The 18457-nt window shown below is 32.8% G+C and overlaps 1 protein-coding gene across 1 annotated transcript in view; it reads left to right on the top strand.

Moving 5' to 3' along the window:
• The window catches only part of LOC113386437 (hemicentin-1-like), a 97282-nt gene that overhangs the window by 38930 nt on the left and 39895 nt on the right, over positions 1 to 18457 (top strand). The window contains exon 4 of the mRNA XM_026624218.1: positions 9420 to 9533. Within this exon, the coding sequence (XP_026480003.1) occupies positions 9420 to 9533 (114 nt within the window). The remainder of the gene's footprint in view (positions 1 to 9419; positions 9534 to 18457) is intronic.

Here is an 18457-nt window from a genome sequence, read left to right as displayed (position 1 = left end):
GTGAGAGGCTCTGTCTATTTGTAAAAGGCTCTGGCTATTTTTAGAGACTCTGATCAGTTTTTAGGCACTTTTGTGATTTGTCAGGATTCTCTGGCTATCTTTGTGGGACTGTGGCTATTTCTGAGTGACGTAGGTTATTTCTCAGAAATTTTTGACTATTTTTCAAAGACTCTGGATATTTTTAAGCACTTTCGTTATTTTTCAGGATCTCTGAGTAATTTTGAAAGAATATATTCTGTCTATTTTTGAGAAACTCTGCCTAATTTCTAAAGAATCTGGCTATTTTTCAAGAAACTCTAGCTATTTTTGAGGTTTTTTGGTCTTTTTTAAAGCACTTCGTTCACTTTTTTTAAAGAAATATTTGGCTGTTTTTTAGAGATATTTGGCTATTTTTAGAGACCTTGACTACTTTTCAGAGACTCTGGCAATTTTTAGAGACTCTAGCTATTTTTCAGAGACTTTAGGCTAGTTTTCAGAGACTTTAGGCTAGTTTGCCGAGGCTTTTGGCGATTTTTTAGAGACTCTGACTATTTTTCAGTGACTCTGACTATTTTTTAGAGCTTCTGGCTAATGGCTAATAAAGTTTTGGTAAAAATTTACAAATAGAGAAGTTATGTAACGCGCTATCAGTTTCGAATTTTAAAATAGGAGTGATCTTCTGTACAAAGTCACTGAACATATTTTTTGCACTGGCATAATTTTCCTGCCAGTTGTACTTTCTTCTCGGTTCAGAATGGCTGAAAGAGTAGTGCATTCACGATTTTATTCCCGAAATATGCAGATATTCCTACAGGATTTAGATTTAGAGACAAGTTAGGGGAGAACCAAGAGAAAATATACAGTAGATATATTTTTAATTTAATATTCGAATATAAAGTTGATTATATGTTACATAATTTAAATATTTCACATTTTTTATTTCATTTGTCGATTATTTTACATTATTATTATTAACTTCCCGTAGGGTAAGTTATTGTAATGGGCCGAAAATCGGAATTGAAAATTTTTACATTTCTCGACGTTTTGAAGGTTTCTGAACGTTTTGGCATACCTCAGAAAAAATGGATGTGTGTGTGTGTGTGTGTGTGTGTGTGTGTGTGTGTGTGTATGTATGTATGGATACAAATTTTCGTCCACGTTTTCGGGCGTACGGATCAACCGATTTGAATGGTTTAAAAAACATTCGATTCCTATTAATAAGGAGAAGAGCTGATTAGTTTTTGGCAAAGCCAGGTCCAGCAGTTACGGAGATAAGGAGCAAAGAGTGCAGAAAATAGAAATCGAGTTTTGGAGAGAACGGAGCATCCGATTTGAATGATCTAAAAAACATTCCATTAGTAATGATTGGGAGAAAGGGTTATTAGTTTTTCGCAAAGGCAGGCCCAGCCATTTCGGAGATACAGAGCTAAATGTACAAAAAATGGCAGTTTTTGATAGAACTAAGCGTCCGATTCAATTGATTCAAAGAACTTTCTGCTTGTCTTAAAAAATAATTGATTTTGGAAAAAAAAAATTTGTACCATTTTTTTTTTTTTTTTTTTTTTTTTTTTTTTAAATTTTTTGTATATCGAAAATAATTCAGATTTTATTTTTAATTCTGACTATAGTTCTAATATACTTTAAACAAATAATTTCAACTCTGCAATTCAGTTTATATAATTATTATAAATATTAGACAAAAATACAATATTTATAATAATCTATTTGAAAACATTCAATATTCCTCGAACGTTTCGTTACGGTACGGGAAGTTCCAGCAATTTGCCTTAAGGCACGATGCCACCCACCCCACTAGTTCATTTTTAATTTGGGGTCTTTATTTTAATCAGTATGTCAACTTTTTGAATTTTCTATTTTTTTATAAATGCATAAACTTTTTGTATTATAATCATTAGAAGTTTTCTGTACGTTAAGTTTCATGCATTTCAAATTTGTATGAAAATGTCTATGTATTTGCAGTGCGATCAGGCGCATTTTACATATAAAACCGTGTGTTACATTCTTTCTAAGTTTGTTTATAAGTAAAATACGCCTGATTGCACAGCAACTATATAGACGTTTTATTAATTTTTAATACAAAGAAATAAGTATTAGATAGCATTGACATAAAAAGGCTATGTTACCGCAAAATTAGCCCGTATATTATATATTTTTATTAATCTTGTCTAGAATTAAACCTTGGGGTAAATTTACGTAATAAAATTATTGGCGTACTCTATGGAGTGCAGAAACAACCAAAATTTAGGTAATGGATAATTGGATTATTTTTCAAATTTTATGACTGATATCGAAGGATCTTTGACAAATATTTGATTTGTTAACTCTCAACATTTGAAACACTTAACCTAATGTAGACATATATCTCCGGCGTTAAATATGCCTTTGGGCACAACTATGTATATATGTATATATGTATATATATATATATATATATATATATATATATATATATATATATCTTTCCTGAATCCGGGATCCTTGGAAATTTATTGCCAGTCAGTTCGGACGGCTGACTTTGGCGTCGAATCGAGTCGCAGACTAAAACATAAGGAAGCTTCTTCAAATCCAATACTGCACCAGAAAACTATATCTTATTCGCATTTTGCATTTTAAATTTAAACTACAATATTCAAAATCACAATTCCACATAATATAAGAAAAATTGAGTACAACAACTAGCACTATTTTTACCAAAACCGAAATATCTTTTAACATTTAACGACTTAGAAATCTTGCCTATCAAATAAATTGTCTAGATTGTAATTTGATTTACCTAGGAGAAATAAGCCAGAAGTCAATTAAACGTTTACAATAACACAAAAATGGTTTATTAAATCCTAGACAATTTAAAACTATGCTCGCGGACCACATTAAAACTTTAAAACACAACATGGTGTTTCTAACCCTACTGTACTACAATTCGAACAAAATTTTGTTTAAACGAATAATTATAGAAAGATTCTTTTTTAAATATTTAAAAAAAAATCTTTTTTTCTTCAACCGGTTTACGCACATCACATATATTACACACTATCTATTCGTAATTTTTAAGTTAGTATTTTGTGAAATATTGTTTAATTACAAGTTTAATGTTCATAATACATAGTGTAGTGCATTACCATATTCTGATACCATGGATTATTAGAATTTTTTAATTTAACTCTAAGATTAACTATTTGTAAGTACTTTTTTACTCTTTATATATTTTTTCACTCCAATTCAATTGTTTGAGTTTTCATTTTAATTTAAGTCTTCACTGAATGATGGCTAGGATTATAGCCAAAACGTATGTGTGTAAAATAAATTTTTGAAAGATATTGTATATATATATATATATATATATATATATATATATATATATATATATATATCACAAACTGCGAAAATTTAATATTAAACTCGGAACACCCACTGACTCACTTATGATAACGTCATGCGAAGGGACATTTTTGTCCTAAAATAAAAAGTTAGAAGTATCTACAATAAGACATTACATTCGAATATTGAAAAATCTAAAAATATTCAGGATGATATTGAGAACTAGAAAAATGTAAATAAAAAATTTTCGGGTGGAGGAAAGTTGATACCAGAGATTTTGCTGAAAAATAGGAAAAAAGTTTAGAATTTTTTTTTATTTGGCCCTTAAATATCCCAATTTTAATAATTTTTCAAGTGCCTTATCTAATTTTCAACAACCTTCAAATAATAATGATAGTTTTCTAACGCCAAGTGGTGATGTTTTAACTTTTTCCTCTGTATCTCTGAAACCGCTAGACCTGCCTTTACAAAAATGTAGCCTAACAAGCATTCCGTCAATACAAGTAAAATGTTTTTTAAATCATTAAAATCGGATGCTCCGTTCTCTCAAAATCTGCATGAACGCTTTTGCTTTGTACTTCTATAATGTCTAGACCTGCCATTTGCAAAAACTATTCAGCTGTGAATAGGAATCGAATGTTTTTTTAATTAATATACAAAGACTCTGGCTACTTTTGAGAAACTTTGGCTATTTTTCAAAAACGTTTTGCTATTTTTAAGAGACTCTGGCCATTTTTCAGAGACTCTGGCTATTTTTCAGAGACTCTGGCTATTTTTCAGAAACTCTGGCTATTTTTCAGAAACTCTGGCTATTTTTCAGAAACTCTGGCTATTTTTCAGAGACTCTGGCTATTTTTCATAGTTTCTGGCTAATTTTCAGATACTTTGGCTATTTTTCAGAGACTCTGGCCATTTTTTAGAGACTCTGGTCATTCTTCAGAGACTCTTGTTATTTTTCAGAGACTCTGGCTATTTTTTAGAGACTCTGGCTATTTTTCAGAGACTCTGGCTAATTTTCCAGAGACTCTGGCTAATTTTCCAGAGACTCTGGCTATTTTTCAGAGACTTTGGCTATTTTTCAGAGACTTTGGCTATTTTTCAGAGACTCTGGCTAATTTTCAGAGACCCTGGCTATTTTTAAAGAACTCTGGCTATTTTTCAGAGACCCTGGGTAGTGTTTAGGCACCTTGTCAAGTTTTAAATTACTGTACGCAAGATACGATATTATATTATATAATATTTCCAAAACAACATTAAGCTACACCTTACCATTTTATTCTTGTCAAAGCAAATTTAAATATAATCGGTTTATACACACACATACACCATTTTTGACAGTTATTAATATGAATAAATTATGTTCACAAGAACTTGAACTACAAATGGGCTCCCATTTGCTCCACCGGCACAAATCAAAATTTTATTGCCTTCTAAATTATATCAGGCATTATATTTTCGATATTCGAAAATAATATGTCACCGTGTGTTTTACATTGATATGCATGGCGTTTCTGAAGTACTTTGTTACATATTATATAATCAGTGTATTATAGAGAAACGATAACTTCTGCTCCGGTGGAGGCGCATATTAATACATGCAGGAAAACTATTATATATATATATATATATATATATATATATCATAAATAATGTATTCCTATGTTGACAGCCTATATACATCCCTTAATGCAAAGACTTCGGACCTACAACCGAAGGGCGACCTAAAAATCGAGTAGGGCGAGTGCATGTAAATACATATTTATGAGCAATAAATACTTCAGAAAATTCGTCCGCTTATAAAACAGGAAACGAAACCATGAAAAACATATACGAGAAACATCTGCGATTTTTTCTTCTGGTCGTATAAAACAAAATTTTTTATTTGCATTCTGGAGGAGACCGGGGAGAAATATATATGCATATATATATATATATATATATATATATATATATTTGTATGCATATGTAATAAACTGAATGTTTACGATTTCTATAAAAAAGAAAAATCTTCGCGACAGATGTGAACATACATTTCATATACTGATTCATATAATAATAATATGAACATATATTTTATGCCAAATTCATAAATTTTATAAAAACGCTAAAAATACTGTTGAGTGCCAAAGGTATTTTTTTATTCAACATAAAGTTGTGATAAATAATACTAAATGATGGTTTTTGTTAAAGAAACTATTTTTTGACAAAGATAAATTGTTAATTTAAAATTACATTAGGTATTTTTTGGTTTCAAGATAGAAAATAAAGAGGAATTTATTATTTGGTCATTTTGGAGGCACTTTGGCTATTTCGGGGACACTTTGGCTATTTTGGAGGCTCTTGGGCTATTTTGGAGGCTCTTTGGTTATTTTGGAGGCTCTTTGGCTATTTTGGAGGCTTTTTAGGTATTTGGAGATACTTTGGCTATTTTGGAGACACTTTGGGTCTTTTGAAAGCACTCAGGCTATTTAAATTCACTTTGACTATTTTTGAGAGACCCTGGTTAGTTTTTAGACATTTTGGCTCTTTTTGAGAGTTTTAATCAGTTTTTAGGTATTTTTTTCATTTGTCAGGGTCTCTGGCTATCTTTGAAAAATTGAGACTATTTATGAGAGGCTTTTTGCTAGTTTAATAGCTATTTTTGAGGCACTTTGGCTATTTCTCAGAAATTTTTTAGAACTTTTAATATTTTTGTAAGACTCTGGCTGTTTTTCTTTAGATATTGTGTCTATTTTTAAAGAACTCTGACTAATTTCTAAAGACTCTGTTTTTTTTTTAAAGAATCTCTTGCTTTTTTAGGCTCTTTGGTCTTTTTGAGGAAATACTTGGCTATTTTTTAGTTGTTTTTCGCTATTTTTTAGAGAAAATTGGCTATTTTTAGAGACCTTGGTTACTTTTCTGAGTATTAGGCTATTTTTCTGGGACTTCTGACCTTTTACAGAGACTTTGGGCTATTTTTCCGATGCTTTAGGCTATTTTTCCGATGCTTTAGGCTGTTTTTCTTGAGGCTTTTGGCTCTTTTCCTAAGACTCTGGCTATTTTTCCTAGACTTCTGGCTATTTTTCCGAGACTTTTGGTTACTTTTCCGAGACCTCTGGCTATTTTATCGAAATTTTTGGCATTTTTCCTAAGGCTTTGACTCTTTTTCTAAAATTCTGGCTATTTTTCCGAAACTGTTGGCTATTTTTCCGAAACTGTTGGCTATTTTTCAGAGACCTTGGCTAGTTTTCTGAGACTATGGCCATTTTTCAGAGACTTTAGGCTATTTTTCCGAGACTCTGGCTATTTTTCCGAGATTCTGGCTATTTTTCCGAGACACTGGCTATTTTTTCGAGACTCTGGCTATTTTTCCGAGACTCTGGCTATTTTTCCGAGACTCTGGCTATTTTTCCGAGACTCTGGCTATTTTTCCGAGACACTGGCTATTTTTCCGAGACTCTGGCTATTTTTCCGAGACACTGGCTATTTTTCCGAGACTCTGGCTATTTTTTCGAGACTCTGGCTAATTTTTAGACACTCTAGCTAATTTTCCAGAGACTCTAGCTAATTTGCCAGAGACTCTAGCTAATTTTGAGAAACTTTTGACTATTTTTCAGAGCTTCTGGCTATTTTTTATAGATTCTGACCATTTTGCAAGACCTTTGGCCAACATTTAAGAACCTTGCCAAATATTATTTTACTCTAGGAAATATATCATATTATATTATATGATATTTTTAAAACAACATTAAATTACACCTTACCATTTTCTTCATATTGGAAAATTGTTAATGAAAATTTAACTAATAATTTAATTATTATTTCAACCTCAAACTTTGCTATCGATGACATATTTTGTAAAAACCCAAAATTTTTGCTTTTTTATCGATATTAAACTGGTGCTATATTACTAATTAACACAAAACCCATTCGTATGAATTCATTCCACTGTTGCAACCAATTACTATATAATTATTGCAATAAAAATATGCAATTAGTGCGAACAATAATAGTAAAAGCCATAACCCGTTCTATTGATCTATCAAATTAGGTCTATATACGTAATTGCGTTTATTAATTAAATTAAAATTGCACATTGCACAAGAGTTAAGTACTAAAACAAACATATTGCCATTTGGGCGTAAAATCGATTTCAATAAATTTCATAGGGCGAATGTTTTATAAATAATTATGGTGGAGGAACAAATATTTATAGGTGAATTATAAACAAAATATTTAATTGGAAAAATATTACACATGTAATTTTGGTCAAAATGTTTGTGGGAATTTTGTTCTGTCCAGAAATGCACTCGCATATTTTGCCTTATATAATAAATATAACAATGCAGAATGTCCTTGTGAAATATTGCAACAATTATATTCGCGAAAAACGCCAGAAATTGCATCTCGTATTTTATCAAACGCGCATTGTTGTTGGATATCTCTCCAACAATTGTGTGACATAAGCTATTTGAGTGGAAAAAACGTAATAAATATGATAAAAAGATATGAAATTCAGGGAAAAAACTATTGTTGTGAATTAAAGTGGAAATTAAATCTGATTTATACAATAGTTCATCTAAAAAGCAGGATTTTGCTCATTTTGGAGGTTCTTTGGCTATTTTGGAGGCACTTTGGCTATTCTGGAGATACTTTCACTATTAAGTAGATACTTTGGCTATTTTGGAGGCACTTTGGCTATTTTGGAAGCACTCTGGTTATTTTGGAGGCACTCTGGTTATTTTGGAGGCTCTGTCTATTTTTTAAGGATTCTGGCTATTTTTCAGGAATTCTAGCTATTTTTGAGAGATCCTGTCTATTTTCTGGGCTTTCTGGCTATTTTTCAGAAATTCTAGCTATTTTTGAAAGACTCTGTTTATTTTTTAGGGATTCAGGCTATTTTTCAGCAATTCTAGCTACGTTTGAGAAACTCTGTCTATTTTTTAGGGATTCTGGCTATTTTTATGGTATTCTAGATATTTTTAAAAGACTCTGGCTAATTTTTCAGGAACTCTGGCTATTTTTCTGATACTCTGGCTATTTTTCTGAGACCCTTGGATATTTTTCTGAGACCCTGGCTCTTTTTCTGAGAACTTGGATATTTTTTTGAGACCCTGGATTTGACTTTTTCGGCTTTTCTCTTAAGACTTTGACTCTTTTTCTAAGACTCTGGCTATTTTTCCGAGACTTTTGGCTTTATCTCAAGATTTTGTTTTTTTCCTAAGTCTCTGGCTATGTTCCTGAGACCTTGGCTATTTTTCATGGACTTTTGGCTATCAATTAGAGATTTTTAGCTATTTTCTAGAGACCTTGGCTATTTCCTAAGATTTTGGCTTTTTTCCTAAGACTCTGGATTTTTTCCTGAGACTTTGGCTATTTGACAGTGACTTTTGGCTAATTTTGAGAAACTTTGGTTTTTTTTCAAAAACGTTTGGCTAATTTTAAGAAACTCTGGCTATTTCTGAAGGACTTTGGCTATTTTTGAAAGACTTTGGCTATTTTTCAGAAACTCTAGCTATTTTTCAGAAACTCTAGCTATTTTTGAAGATCTTTGGTCTTAATATAAAATTTAGGGCAAAAAGTATTGTTACGAATTAAAATGAAAATTAAATCTGATCTATACAACATTTCATCTAAAATCCAGTTGATAAAATATATATATATATATATATATATATATATATATATATATATATATATATATATATGGTGTCCTCCAGCGCACATGTGCTCCATATTCCACGTGTGGAGGAGTATAACAACGGGAAATTGCTCAAATGCATTTTTAATGTGAACCGAGCCATTTTTATGAAAGCCATAACACATCTCCATCTACCTGAATACAAAGAAACACATTTAGTACGAGGGTAAGGTAATAAAATAATGAAATAATAAAATAAAATCAGATTCCGAACGTAGAAAAGACTTTTTGTTGATACAATAAAAAATGAAGCCGGTGGAGCAGTTGCCAATAAGAGAATGAACCAGGAATCACTACAAACTTTCTAACATTTTAATTTATTTTTGAGATAGCAACCCAGCGGTTAACTGTTAGGATTTTTTTATGTGTAGACCATAAATAAATTAAATTTGTATATCTAATAGTGATTTTTTTGTTCCAGTTCCTCCAGAACGTCCAGCTGTTTTAGACCGGTGGGGACGTCAACTTAATGGGTCGCAATTAGGACCTCATGAAGAAGGGGATGACGTCATGCTTACTTGCAGAGTAGTCGGAGGTTAGTCGACAAATTTTATAATTTATATATATATATATATATATATATATATATATAATATAAAAATAGGCCTATCACAAGCCCTGTTTCTTTGTTCATCATATATCGTTCGGCTAGAATACACAAAAGTCTAGTGCGCCACATCGTCTTCCACAGCGTATACTTTATTTTTCAGAGATTTTTGGCTAATTTCAAAATCTTTTGGCTACTTTTCAGAGACTTTTAGCTATTTTTCTGAGACTTTAGCTATTTTTCTAAGACTCTGACTATTTTTTGGAAACTCTGGCTATTTTTCGGAGACGTTTGTCTACTTTTAAGAAGCTTTGAAAATTTTTCAGAGGCTAATTTTGAGGGACTTTTGGCTGCTTTTAAGAAGCTTTAGCTATTTTTTGGAGACTCTGGCTATTTTTTAGGAACTATAGCTATTTTTCAGAGGCTCTGGCTATTTTTCAGATACTCTAAATACTTTAAAATAATTTTATCAATTTTTCAGAGACTTGTGGCTACTTTTAGGAAACTTAAGCAATTTTTCACAGACTATAGGCTACTTTCAAGAAGCTTTTGGCTACTTTTAAGAAACTTTGGCAATTTGTCTGAGACTCTGGTTATTTTTCAGAGACTCTGGCTATTATTTAGAGGCTCTGGCTATTTTTTAGAGACCGTTGGCTATAGTCTGAGACTATGGCTAGTTCTCAGAGACTTTAGGTTACTTTTCAGAGAAGAAACTTTAGGCTATTTTTAGATACTTCTGGCTATTTTCAGAGACTTTTGGCTACTTTTAAGAAACTTTAGGCTATTTTGCAGAGACTCTAGCTGTTTTTGAGAGACTCTGGCTGTTTTTCAGAGTTTCTGGCACTTTAAGCTATTTTCCAGAGACTCTTGGCAACTTTTTTAAGACCTTTGGCTACTTTTAAGTAACTTGAGTAATTTCTTAGAGACTCCGGCAATTTCTCAGAGACCTTGGTTATTTCTCAGTCTCTTGCTATTTTCCAGAGTCTCTTGCTATTTTCCAGAGTCTCTTGCTATTTTCCAGAGTCTCTTGCTATTTTCCAGAGTCTCTGGCTATTTTCCAGAGACTCTGGCTGTTTTCCAGAGACTCTGGCTATTTTTCACAGACTTAAGGTTAATTTTCGGAGACTTCAGGCTATTTTTTAGAAGCTCTTGGCTACTTTTAAAAAACTTTAGCTATTTTTCAGAGACTCTGGCTACTTTTCAGAGACTCTGGCTATTTTTCAGAGACTTCAGGCTACTTTTTATAAACTTTTGGCAACTTTTCAGAGACTTTAGCAATTTTTCAGAGACTTTAGCAATTTTTCAGAGACTATGGATACTTTTCAGAAACTTTGGAAATTTTTCACATACCTGGCTATTTTCAGATAGTCAACAAATTTTGTAATTTATACTTATATTATGCAAAAATAGGTCCTTTACAAGCCCTGTTCTATTGTTTACCATATAACGTTTGGCTAGAATACACAAAAGTCTATTGCACCACATCGTCCTCCACCGGTAGCTCCACCGCCACCGCCGATCGAGCGTATACTTTAGGGTATTAATCAAAAAGCGCGCACTAGATTTTCAACCGGAAGCGCGGACCGGAAGTAGCCGCTAGTAGTGGACACGCCTCTCGCGGAAAGGATAGAAACCAAATCGCATAGCGGTCGAACTGGTTGTTATTCAAATAGAAAATAGAAATACAACGACTGCAGGTGGAGGAACGATTAAGATCGGAATCGATAGTTCTGTTTGTTGATAATAAATTCTATAGAGCGTGAATAACATATATACATAACTACACAATCCAACTTACCTCAATAAACTCCAAACCCACTTCTCTACGAATATAACTCTTGACTCTATAACGTAATAAATGTATTACAAATAATATATTTGTATATTTATTCCTCCACCGGTTGCTCCACGGCGTTTGCGTATTCCTCGTCCGTCGTCGTGGCGGTGTAATCGTGCGTGAAAATGCACACGAATATAGTTTCCGAATGAATGCTCGAGTTAACGGAAAAATCTACAGCTCTAGAATTTTTCAAAGCTTTGTAGCTGTAGAAGCTATCTTTGCAATTGAATGATGGCTCAATTTCAATCAATACAGGGTCGGTTAAGAATGGGATCGTTAGAGAACAAATCGACGAGGTAATCGACATTGGGACACTCTTGATTTTTATAAGTGAACTTTTTTAGGTGTGACTAGAGTGTCAATCCGTACAAATGCTACGGAAATGCGTTACGCCAGAACTGTACGTCATTTGCTCTCGATAAAATCATTACAATACGGGTCGATTGTGATTAGTCGTCGTGTATGAGAATAGAGATCTGTCGTTGTATGCGTACCGGCATCAACGTTGTATGCGTACCGATATCAACAAGGAAATCGGATAGATAAATAAACATTTTAAAGTTACATCGTAGTAAAAATTTTGATTTAATGAAAAATTCCTGAATCAAAAGAATATTTTACCCTGTTCCTTAAAAATAAACATTATTTAAAGTTGTGATATGATGTATTTATTTTTACTTAAATGCCTTAATAGCTTGAATGCTTAAATTACTAAAGAGATTCTGCGTATTTTTTAGAGGCTTTTGTCTATTTTTTGTAGACTTCTGGCTACTTGTCGGAGAATTTTGGTTATTTTTCAGAGACTTTTGGGTACTTTTAAGAAGCTTTAGCAATTTTTCCGAGGCTTTGGCCATTTTTCAGAGATCCTGGCCATTTTTCAGAGACCATGGCTATTTTTCAGAGACCCTGGCTACTTTTCAGAGACCCTGGCTACTTTTCAGAGACCCTGGCTACTTTTCAGAGACCCTGGCTACTTTTCAGAGACCCTGGCTACTTTTCAGAGACTTTTGGCTATTTTTTAGATACTCTGGCTATTTTTCAGAGACTTTTGGCTATTTTTCCGAGACCTTTGGCTACTTTTCAGAGACTTTTAGCTACTTTTAAGAAACTATAGCAATTTTTCCGAGGCTCTGGCTATTTTTCAGAGACTCTGGCTATTTTTCAGAGACCCTGGCTATTTTTCAGAGACTCTGACTATTTTCCAGAGACACTGGCTATTTTCCAGAGACCTTGGCTATTTTCCAGAGACCTTTGGCTACTTTTCAGAGACTTTTGACTACTTTTAAGAAACTTTAGCAATTTTTCCGAGGCTCTGGCTATTTTTCAGAGACCCTGGCCATTTTTCAGAGACCTTGCCTATTTTTCAGAGACCCTGGCTACTTTTCAGAGACGCTGGCTATTTTTCAGAGACTTTTGGCTATTTTTCAGAGACTTTTGGCTATTTTTCAGAGACTTTTGGCTACTTTTAAGAAACTTTAGCAATTTTTCCGTGGCTGTGGCTATTTTTCAGAGACTCTGGCTATTTTTCAGAAACCTTGGCTATTTTTCACACTCATTTTTCGTTTTTTTTTTAATATTCATATACAATTTTTAGTGCACAATCTTGAGTTCTTGGCCTAAAACAACAGCCCTTTAAGTTTAAATTGTAATCAAATAATTACAAAAGTCGAGAACACTCTACCCTATGATATTTTTTTATCACTCTTCTTTATCGAATAGATAAACTTATTCGCCATTTTCCATCTGCTATCTTAACAAAAATCTACATTATTATACCTCCCTAGTTCATGGTAGTTTTTCTTTCTGCTCGTATGTTTCCAATTTACATAAAATTTTTCACTTGATATAATTCAAAAAGGCGGACTTAATACAGAACGTTCTCGGCGATGAATATAGAGGCTATGTATTAGGGAAAATTGCACAATACATGCAAAATTATTCTACATATTTTCCACTTTTTTGTAAATAAGGTTCTTTTCAAACTCTAGAATTGATAAAGAATCGATGTAATTTATTATGTAGTGCTTTTATAATTTTGTATCGAACACTTTGTTTTATACTTACTAACATAAATATTACGCTTACAATATATCCTGTAAACATTTAATTAACTTCATTTCTTCAAGTAAATAATTCATCTACCATGCTTTTTCGATCTTTTTTTACTTATTCACTTTTTTCAAAGAGTCAAGTATCCTATCGTCGGTTGAAAAAGATTAACAAAATAACATGAAACATTATTTGCTACGCGATAAGCAATTATCGTTTCTTGTTTATCTTTGAGGCGGTGGAGCGATCGGCCACGGCGGCGGTGGAGGCTATGAAAGCGGCTAAGTTGTAGGTTGAGGTGACGGTGGAGGTCTATGTTTGGGTGGGATCGGCGATAAATGAATGTGGAGGGGTGTGGATGTCTGCAGTTTGAACAACAAACATAAAAACGTATAGCCTCATTTAGCCGTAAGGGTTTTTAGCAGTGGAGAACAAGATTATTATAATCTTATTGGTAAAATTGTAATTAAATTTTTAATAATTTTATGATCACTAGTAGTACAAATCCTAATCTTTCAAGAATATTTTACCCTGTTGCTTGAAAATAATAAAACAAATTAGACATTTGTGCCGTGTACTAAACGTAAGTTTATTGATTAGAAATTATTTCTATATTATTCGTAGTTTCTATAAATTTTTGAAGTTATTAAAATGGCAAATATTTTTTAGGCAAGACAGATATTACAGCTGTTCAAAGAATGAGATTATATCGCCAGGGAAAAAGTAAAAAAAAATACAAGCAGTCAATGAATGTATGTTAATTTTCAGTTTTCAAACACATTTACATGATGAGTGAAGTTGAGAAAGCAATATTTGTTTAGGCGTTGTGTTACATAATCCACTTTTTTTAAATATTTTTCTATCAAATTTGACCACCTCTGCTTTCTAACTTCCGAGACCTATTTCCTTTACTTTTGCATTGCCTGGCGTGTTGTCCGGAGGCGTTTCGCGTTTGTACCAGAAGTAACGTATCATGTTTAACAACTACCTTTGCTTTGCCTAGAAAGCAGCATGGAATCGAAAGCATCGTGTGGAAAGCACAGAAATAGGTTCTTCTTCCGTTTGTCCAAACCGACAATTATAAACGTCTTACCCACCTCTTTGGGGCAGTAGAAATAAAAAATACGGTGGAGAGGTGGAGGAATACTGGAATTAAGTTATAGTTAAGGAAAATTACTGTATATATATATATATATATATATATATATATATATATCCCATCACCCCGCTAATTATTTCCATCATTCCCAAAGTATCATAAAACAAAAACTCTCTTAAAACTCTCCAAAGTCCACATTAACGGTAGCAAATCTTTTTCGAACTCTCATCGACTCTTTTTCATGACCTTCCTTTTAAAATTCAATTTTTTATTATGTAAATATTTGCGGCGTACAGATTGCCTCAGATTTAGGGGATGAAATGAAGAAAAACTTTTACAGAAAAAAATATACACGGTGGTGCTTAATACAGTCATCGATTTGATTCCGGTGGAGAGAGAGAGAGAGTGGGGTAGATTGAGGTTTTGTTTATTTTTATTTTTATTAAAAGGGCGAAAATTTATCAGAGCAAAAACTCGCGGAATGTGTACCGTGTCAATGAATAATTAATTGAGATTATTTTTGGGGTTGAAAGAGTTTAGGAATATATACATATATATACATATATAGTATACACAGTACCTAATTTTTATTAACTTCCCGTAGGGTAGTTATAGTAATGGGCCGAAAATGGAAAATGAAAATTTTTCTATTTCTCGACGTTTTGAAGGTTTCTGAACATTTTGGCATACCTCAGAGAAAATGGATGTGTGTATGTGAGTGTGCATGTGTGTTTTGTATGTCTTCATTTTTTCGTCCTAGGTTTCGGGCGCACGGATTAACCGATCTGAATGGTTTAAAAAACATTCGATTCCTATTGATAGGGAGATGTGCTGATTAGTTTTTTCAAATGCAGGTCCAGCCGTTACGGAGATACGGTGCAAAGAGTGCAGAAAATACAAATCGAGTTTTTGAGAGAACGGATCATCCGATTTGCACGATCAAAAAAACATTCAGTTCGTAATGCCGGGGAAAGGTTATTAGTTTTTAGCAAAGATAGGCCCATCGGTTTCAGAGATGCAGAGCTAGATGTTAAAAAATGGCAGTTTTTGAGAGAACTAAGCGTCCGATTTAAATGATTCAAAAAACTTTCTGCTTGTTTCAACAAAATAATTGCTTTGTGAAAAAAAATTTTTGTCTTAATTTTTTTTTTTAAGTATTTTAGTAATTTTGGATTAAAAATTCAAAAAATTATCCAGGCTAAGCACAGTCTAAGCGCCACTCGGGTACAATTGTTTACACAAGTGCGTTTAGACTGTTTACATACTGGAGCACTTTTCCAATTTTGTGAGAAAACTATTGAAAAATGTGAAAATGCCGCCAAGATGAGCACAGTATAAGTGAAAAAGTCGCACAGAATTATTTGCAAATGCGTTTAGACTGTGACTATACGGGAGCACTTTTCCAATTTTGTGTAAATTAGGCAACTATTTTTTTTTTTGAAATTGAATGTGAAATGAAATGACGATTGTTAATGTTCTGGAGATAAATTGATTTATGATTTACATTTGATTTGCTCAGATATAACAAGATAGCAAAAATAATGAAAGTTACAGTATTTGTAATAATATATTTGAAAACGTTTAAAATTTCTCGAATATTTCATTACGGTATGGGAAGTTCCAGCAATTTGCTTTAAGGCACGATGTCATACACCACTAGTTTTTATTCATTTCGCAATACAAGATATTATCTCTCTATCTATTTGACTCAAATAAAATGTGTGTATATGACACTGTGTGTCTGTGTGTGATTTTTCCATCAATCTCACTTTGTCGCCTCGTAAATACCAATACGAGGATGAGGTGGAGAGATTCTAGATAGGTATCAGCTCTCCACCCTGCCGACTGTGTCGCTTTTTATTTTTTGTTGACCCATTTCTAAGGAAAATGATGTCAAAGCGGTCGTTGCTTGGCACGAAAAAAAATTCGGGGATGATTCGTAATGGATTTAGAAAATTGTAGGTACTTGTAGAGTATTACCACCACAAACTAAAATATTTTTTGCACCTCCCACAATTTTCGGAGAATATCATTTCTCTCATAAGAATTCATTAATAATTCTCCCCCGGCAATGGATGTCTTCGGTTCCATTTATTCGAACTGGAATCGAGGTGGAAGAGTGGGTGAGTCTGACAAACCCAACGGTGGAGACGCCTATGAAAGGCGACGCGGATTCGGAATTCAATGCCGAAAGGAAAATATTAATTACACGAAGATTAATACGAGGCTTAATAGGTTCTCACACGACGTTTCGGGTTTGGATGAATCATCATCAGGGATGGAATTGAGGAAAGAGAAAAAAGATGTATTTAGTAGCCTAGAGTAGTAGTTTGTTTGTTGTAACTAGTTGTAAATGATAGCCTCAGATGCTCTATTTAATGCAGATATTTTTTTATTTATAAGAAATTCAGAAGTGTTTTAACTTCCCGTAGGGTATTTATAGTAATGGGCCGAAAATCGAAAAAGAAAATTTTTGCATTTCTCGACGTTTTGAAGGTTTCTGAACATTTTTAAGGGACATACCTCACTAAATGGATGTGTGTGTGTTGTATGTCCGCATTTTTAGTATTAAAATTGGGACTCTACTGACGAGCAAACTAATCTAGAATTAAAAAAGGGACTCCACTGACGAGCAAACTACTCTAGAATTAAAAAAAGGGACTCTACTGAGAAGCAAACTAATCTAGAATTAATAAAAGGAGCCCTACTGACGAGCAAACAAATCTAGAATTAAAGGGGGGACTCTACTGACGAGCAAACTAATCTAGAATAAAAAAAGGAACTCTACTGACGAGCAAACTAATCTAGATTAATAAAAGGGACTCTACTGACGAGCAAACAAATCTAGAAATAAAAAAGGGACTCTACTGATGAGCATACTAATCTAGAATTAATAAAGGATCAAGAATATAAATATAAATATAAATATAAATCAAAGATCTAGAATTAATCAAGAATTAATAATCTACTGACCAGCAAAAGCTAAAATATATAAAAGGGGATTTTACTGACGAGCAGGCAGGCGAGTATTTCAGTTTACTCGTCAGTTCATATAATGCAAAATATAATTTGCTTGTCAGTAGAGTCCTTGTTATTTTCATGCTTCGTAAAATAAAGTTGATGATGAAAAATACTAAATATAATAATTGAAAAAATTACCCAGGCTAAGCACAGTCTAAGCGCCACTCTGATACAAATGTTTACCCAAGTTTATGTATGTACTGGATCACTTTTTCAATTTTGTGAGAAAACTATTGAAAAATGTGCAAATGACGCCAAGCTAAGCACAGTATAAGTGAAAATGTTGCACAAAATCATTTGCAAACGCGTTTAGACTGTGACTATACGGGAGCATTTTTTCTTCTAATTTTGTGTAAATTAGGCAACTATTTTTTTTTTGAAATTGAATTTGAAATGAAATGACGATTGTTAATGTTCCGAAAGATAAATTAATTTATGATTCACATTTGATTTGCTCACAGATATAGCAAGATAGCATAAATAATGAAAGTTACAGTATTTGTAATAATATATTTGAAAACGTTTAAAATTTCTCGAATATTTCATTACGGTACGGGAAGTTTCAGCAATTTGCATTAAGGCACGATGCCATGCGCCCCACTAGTTTATTTATAGATAGGTAACAGCTCTCCATTGCTCCACCTTACTGACTGTGGAGCTTCATACATTTAATTCTTCATACATTTAATTCTTCATACATTTTGATAACTCAGTAAGAAATAATTAAACCACAAAAACTCTGTATTACCTTGTATATATTTTCTCCACGTGCTCCAAAATTCTTTTATCCTCTCCACCTCTGTCTCCACCCGAATAATAATTCAATATCCGAAAAGATCTAATCATCTTTCTTTATTAATCCGCCACACTTTTGTTAGGTTTGTCGTCTTGTACAAATAAAAG

This window comes from Ctenocephalides felis, unplaced genomic scaffold, assembly GCF_003426905.1.
Source record: "Ctenocephalides felis isolate EL2017-DRISC unplaced genomic scaffold, ASM342690v1 CF-g0.4_SCAFFOLD_03571, whole genome shotgun sequence".
Classification (NCBI taxonomy): Eukaryota; Metazoa; Arthropoda; class Insecta; order Siphonaptera; family Pulicidae; genus Ctenocephalides; species Ctenocephalides felis.
This window is presented reverse-complemented; position numbering and strand designations above follow the sequence as displayed.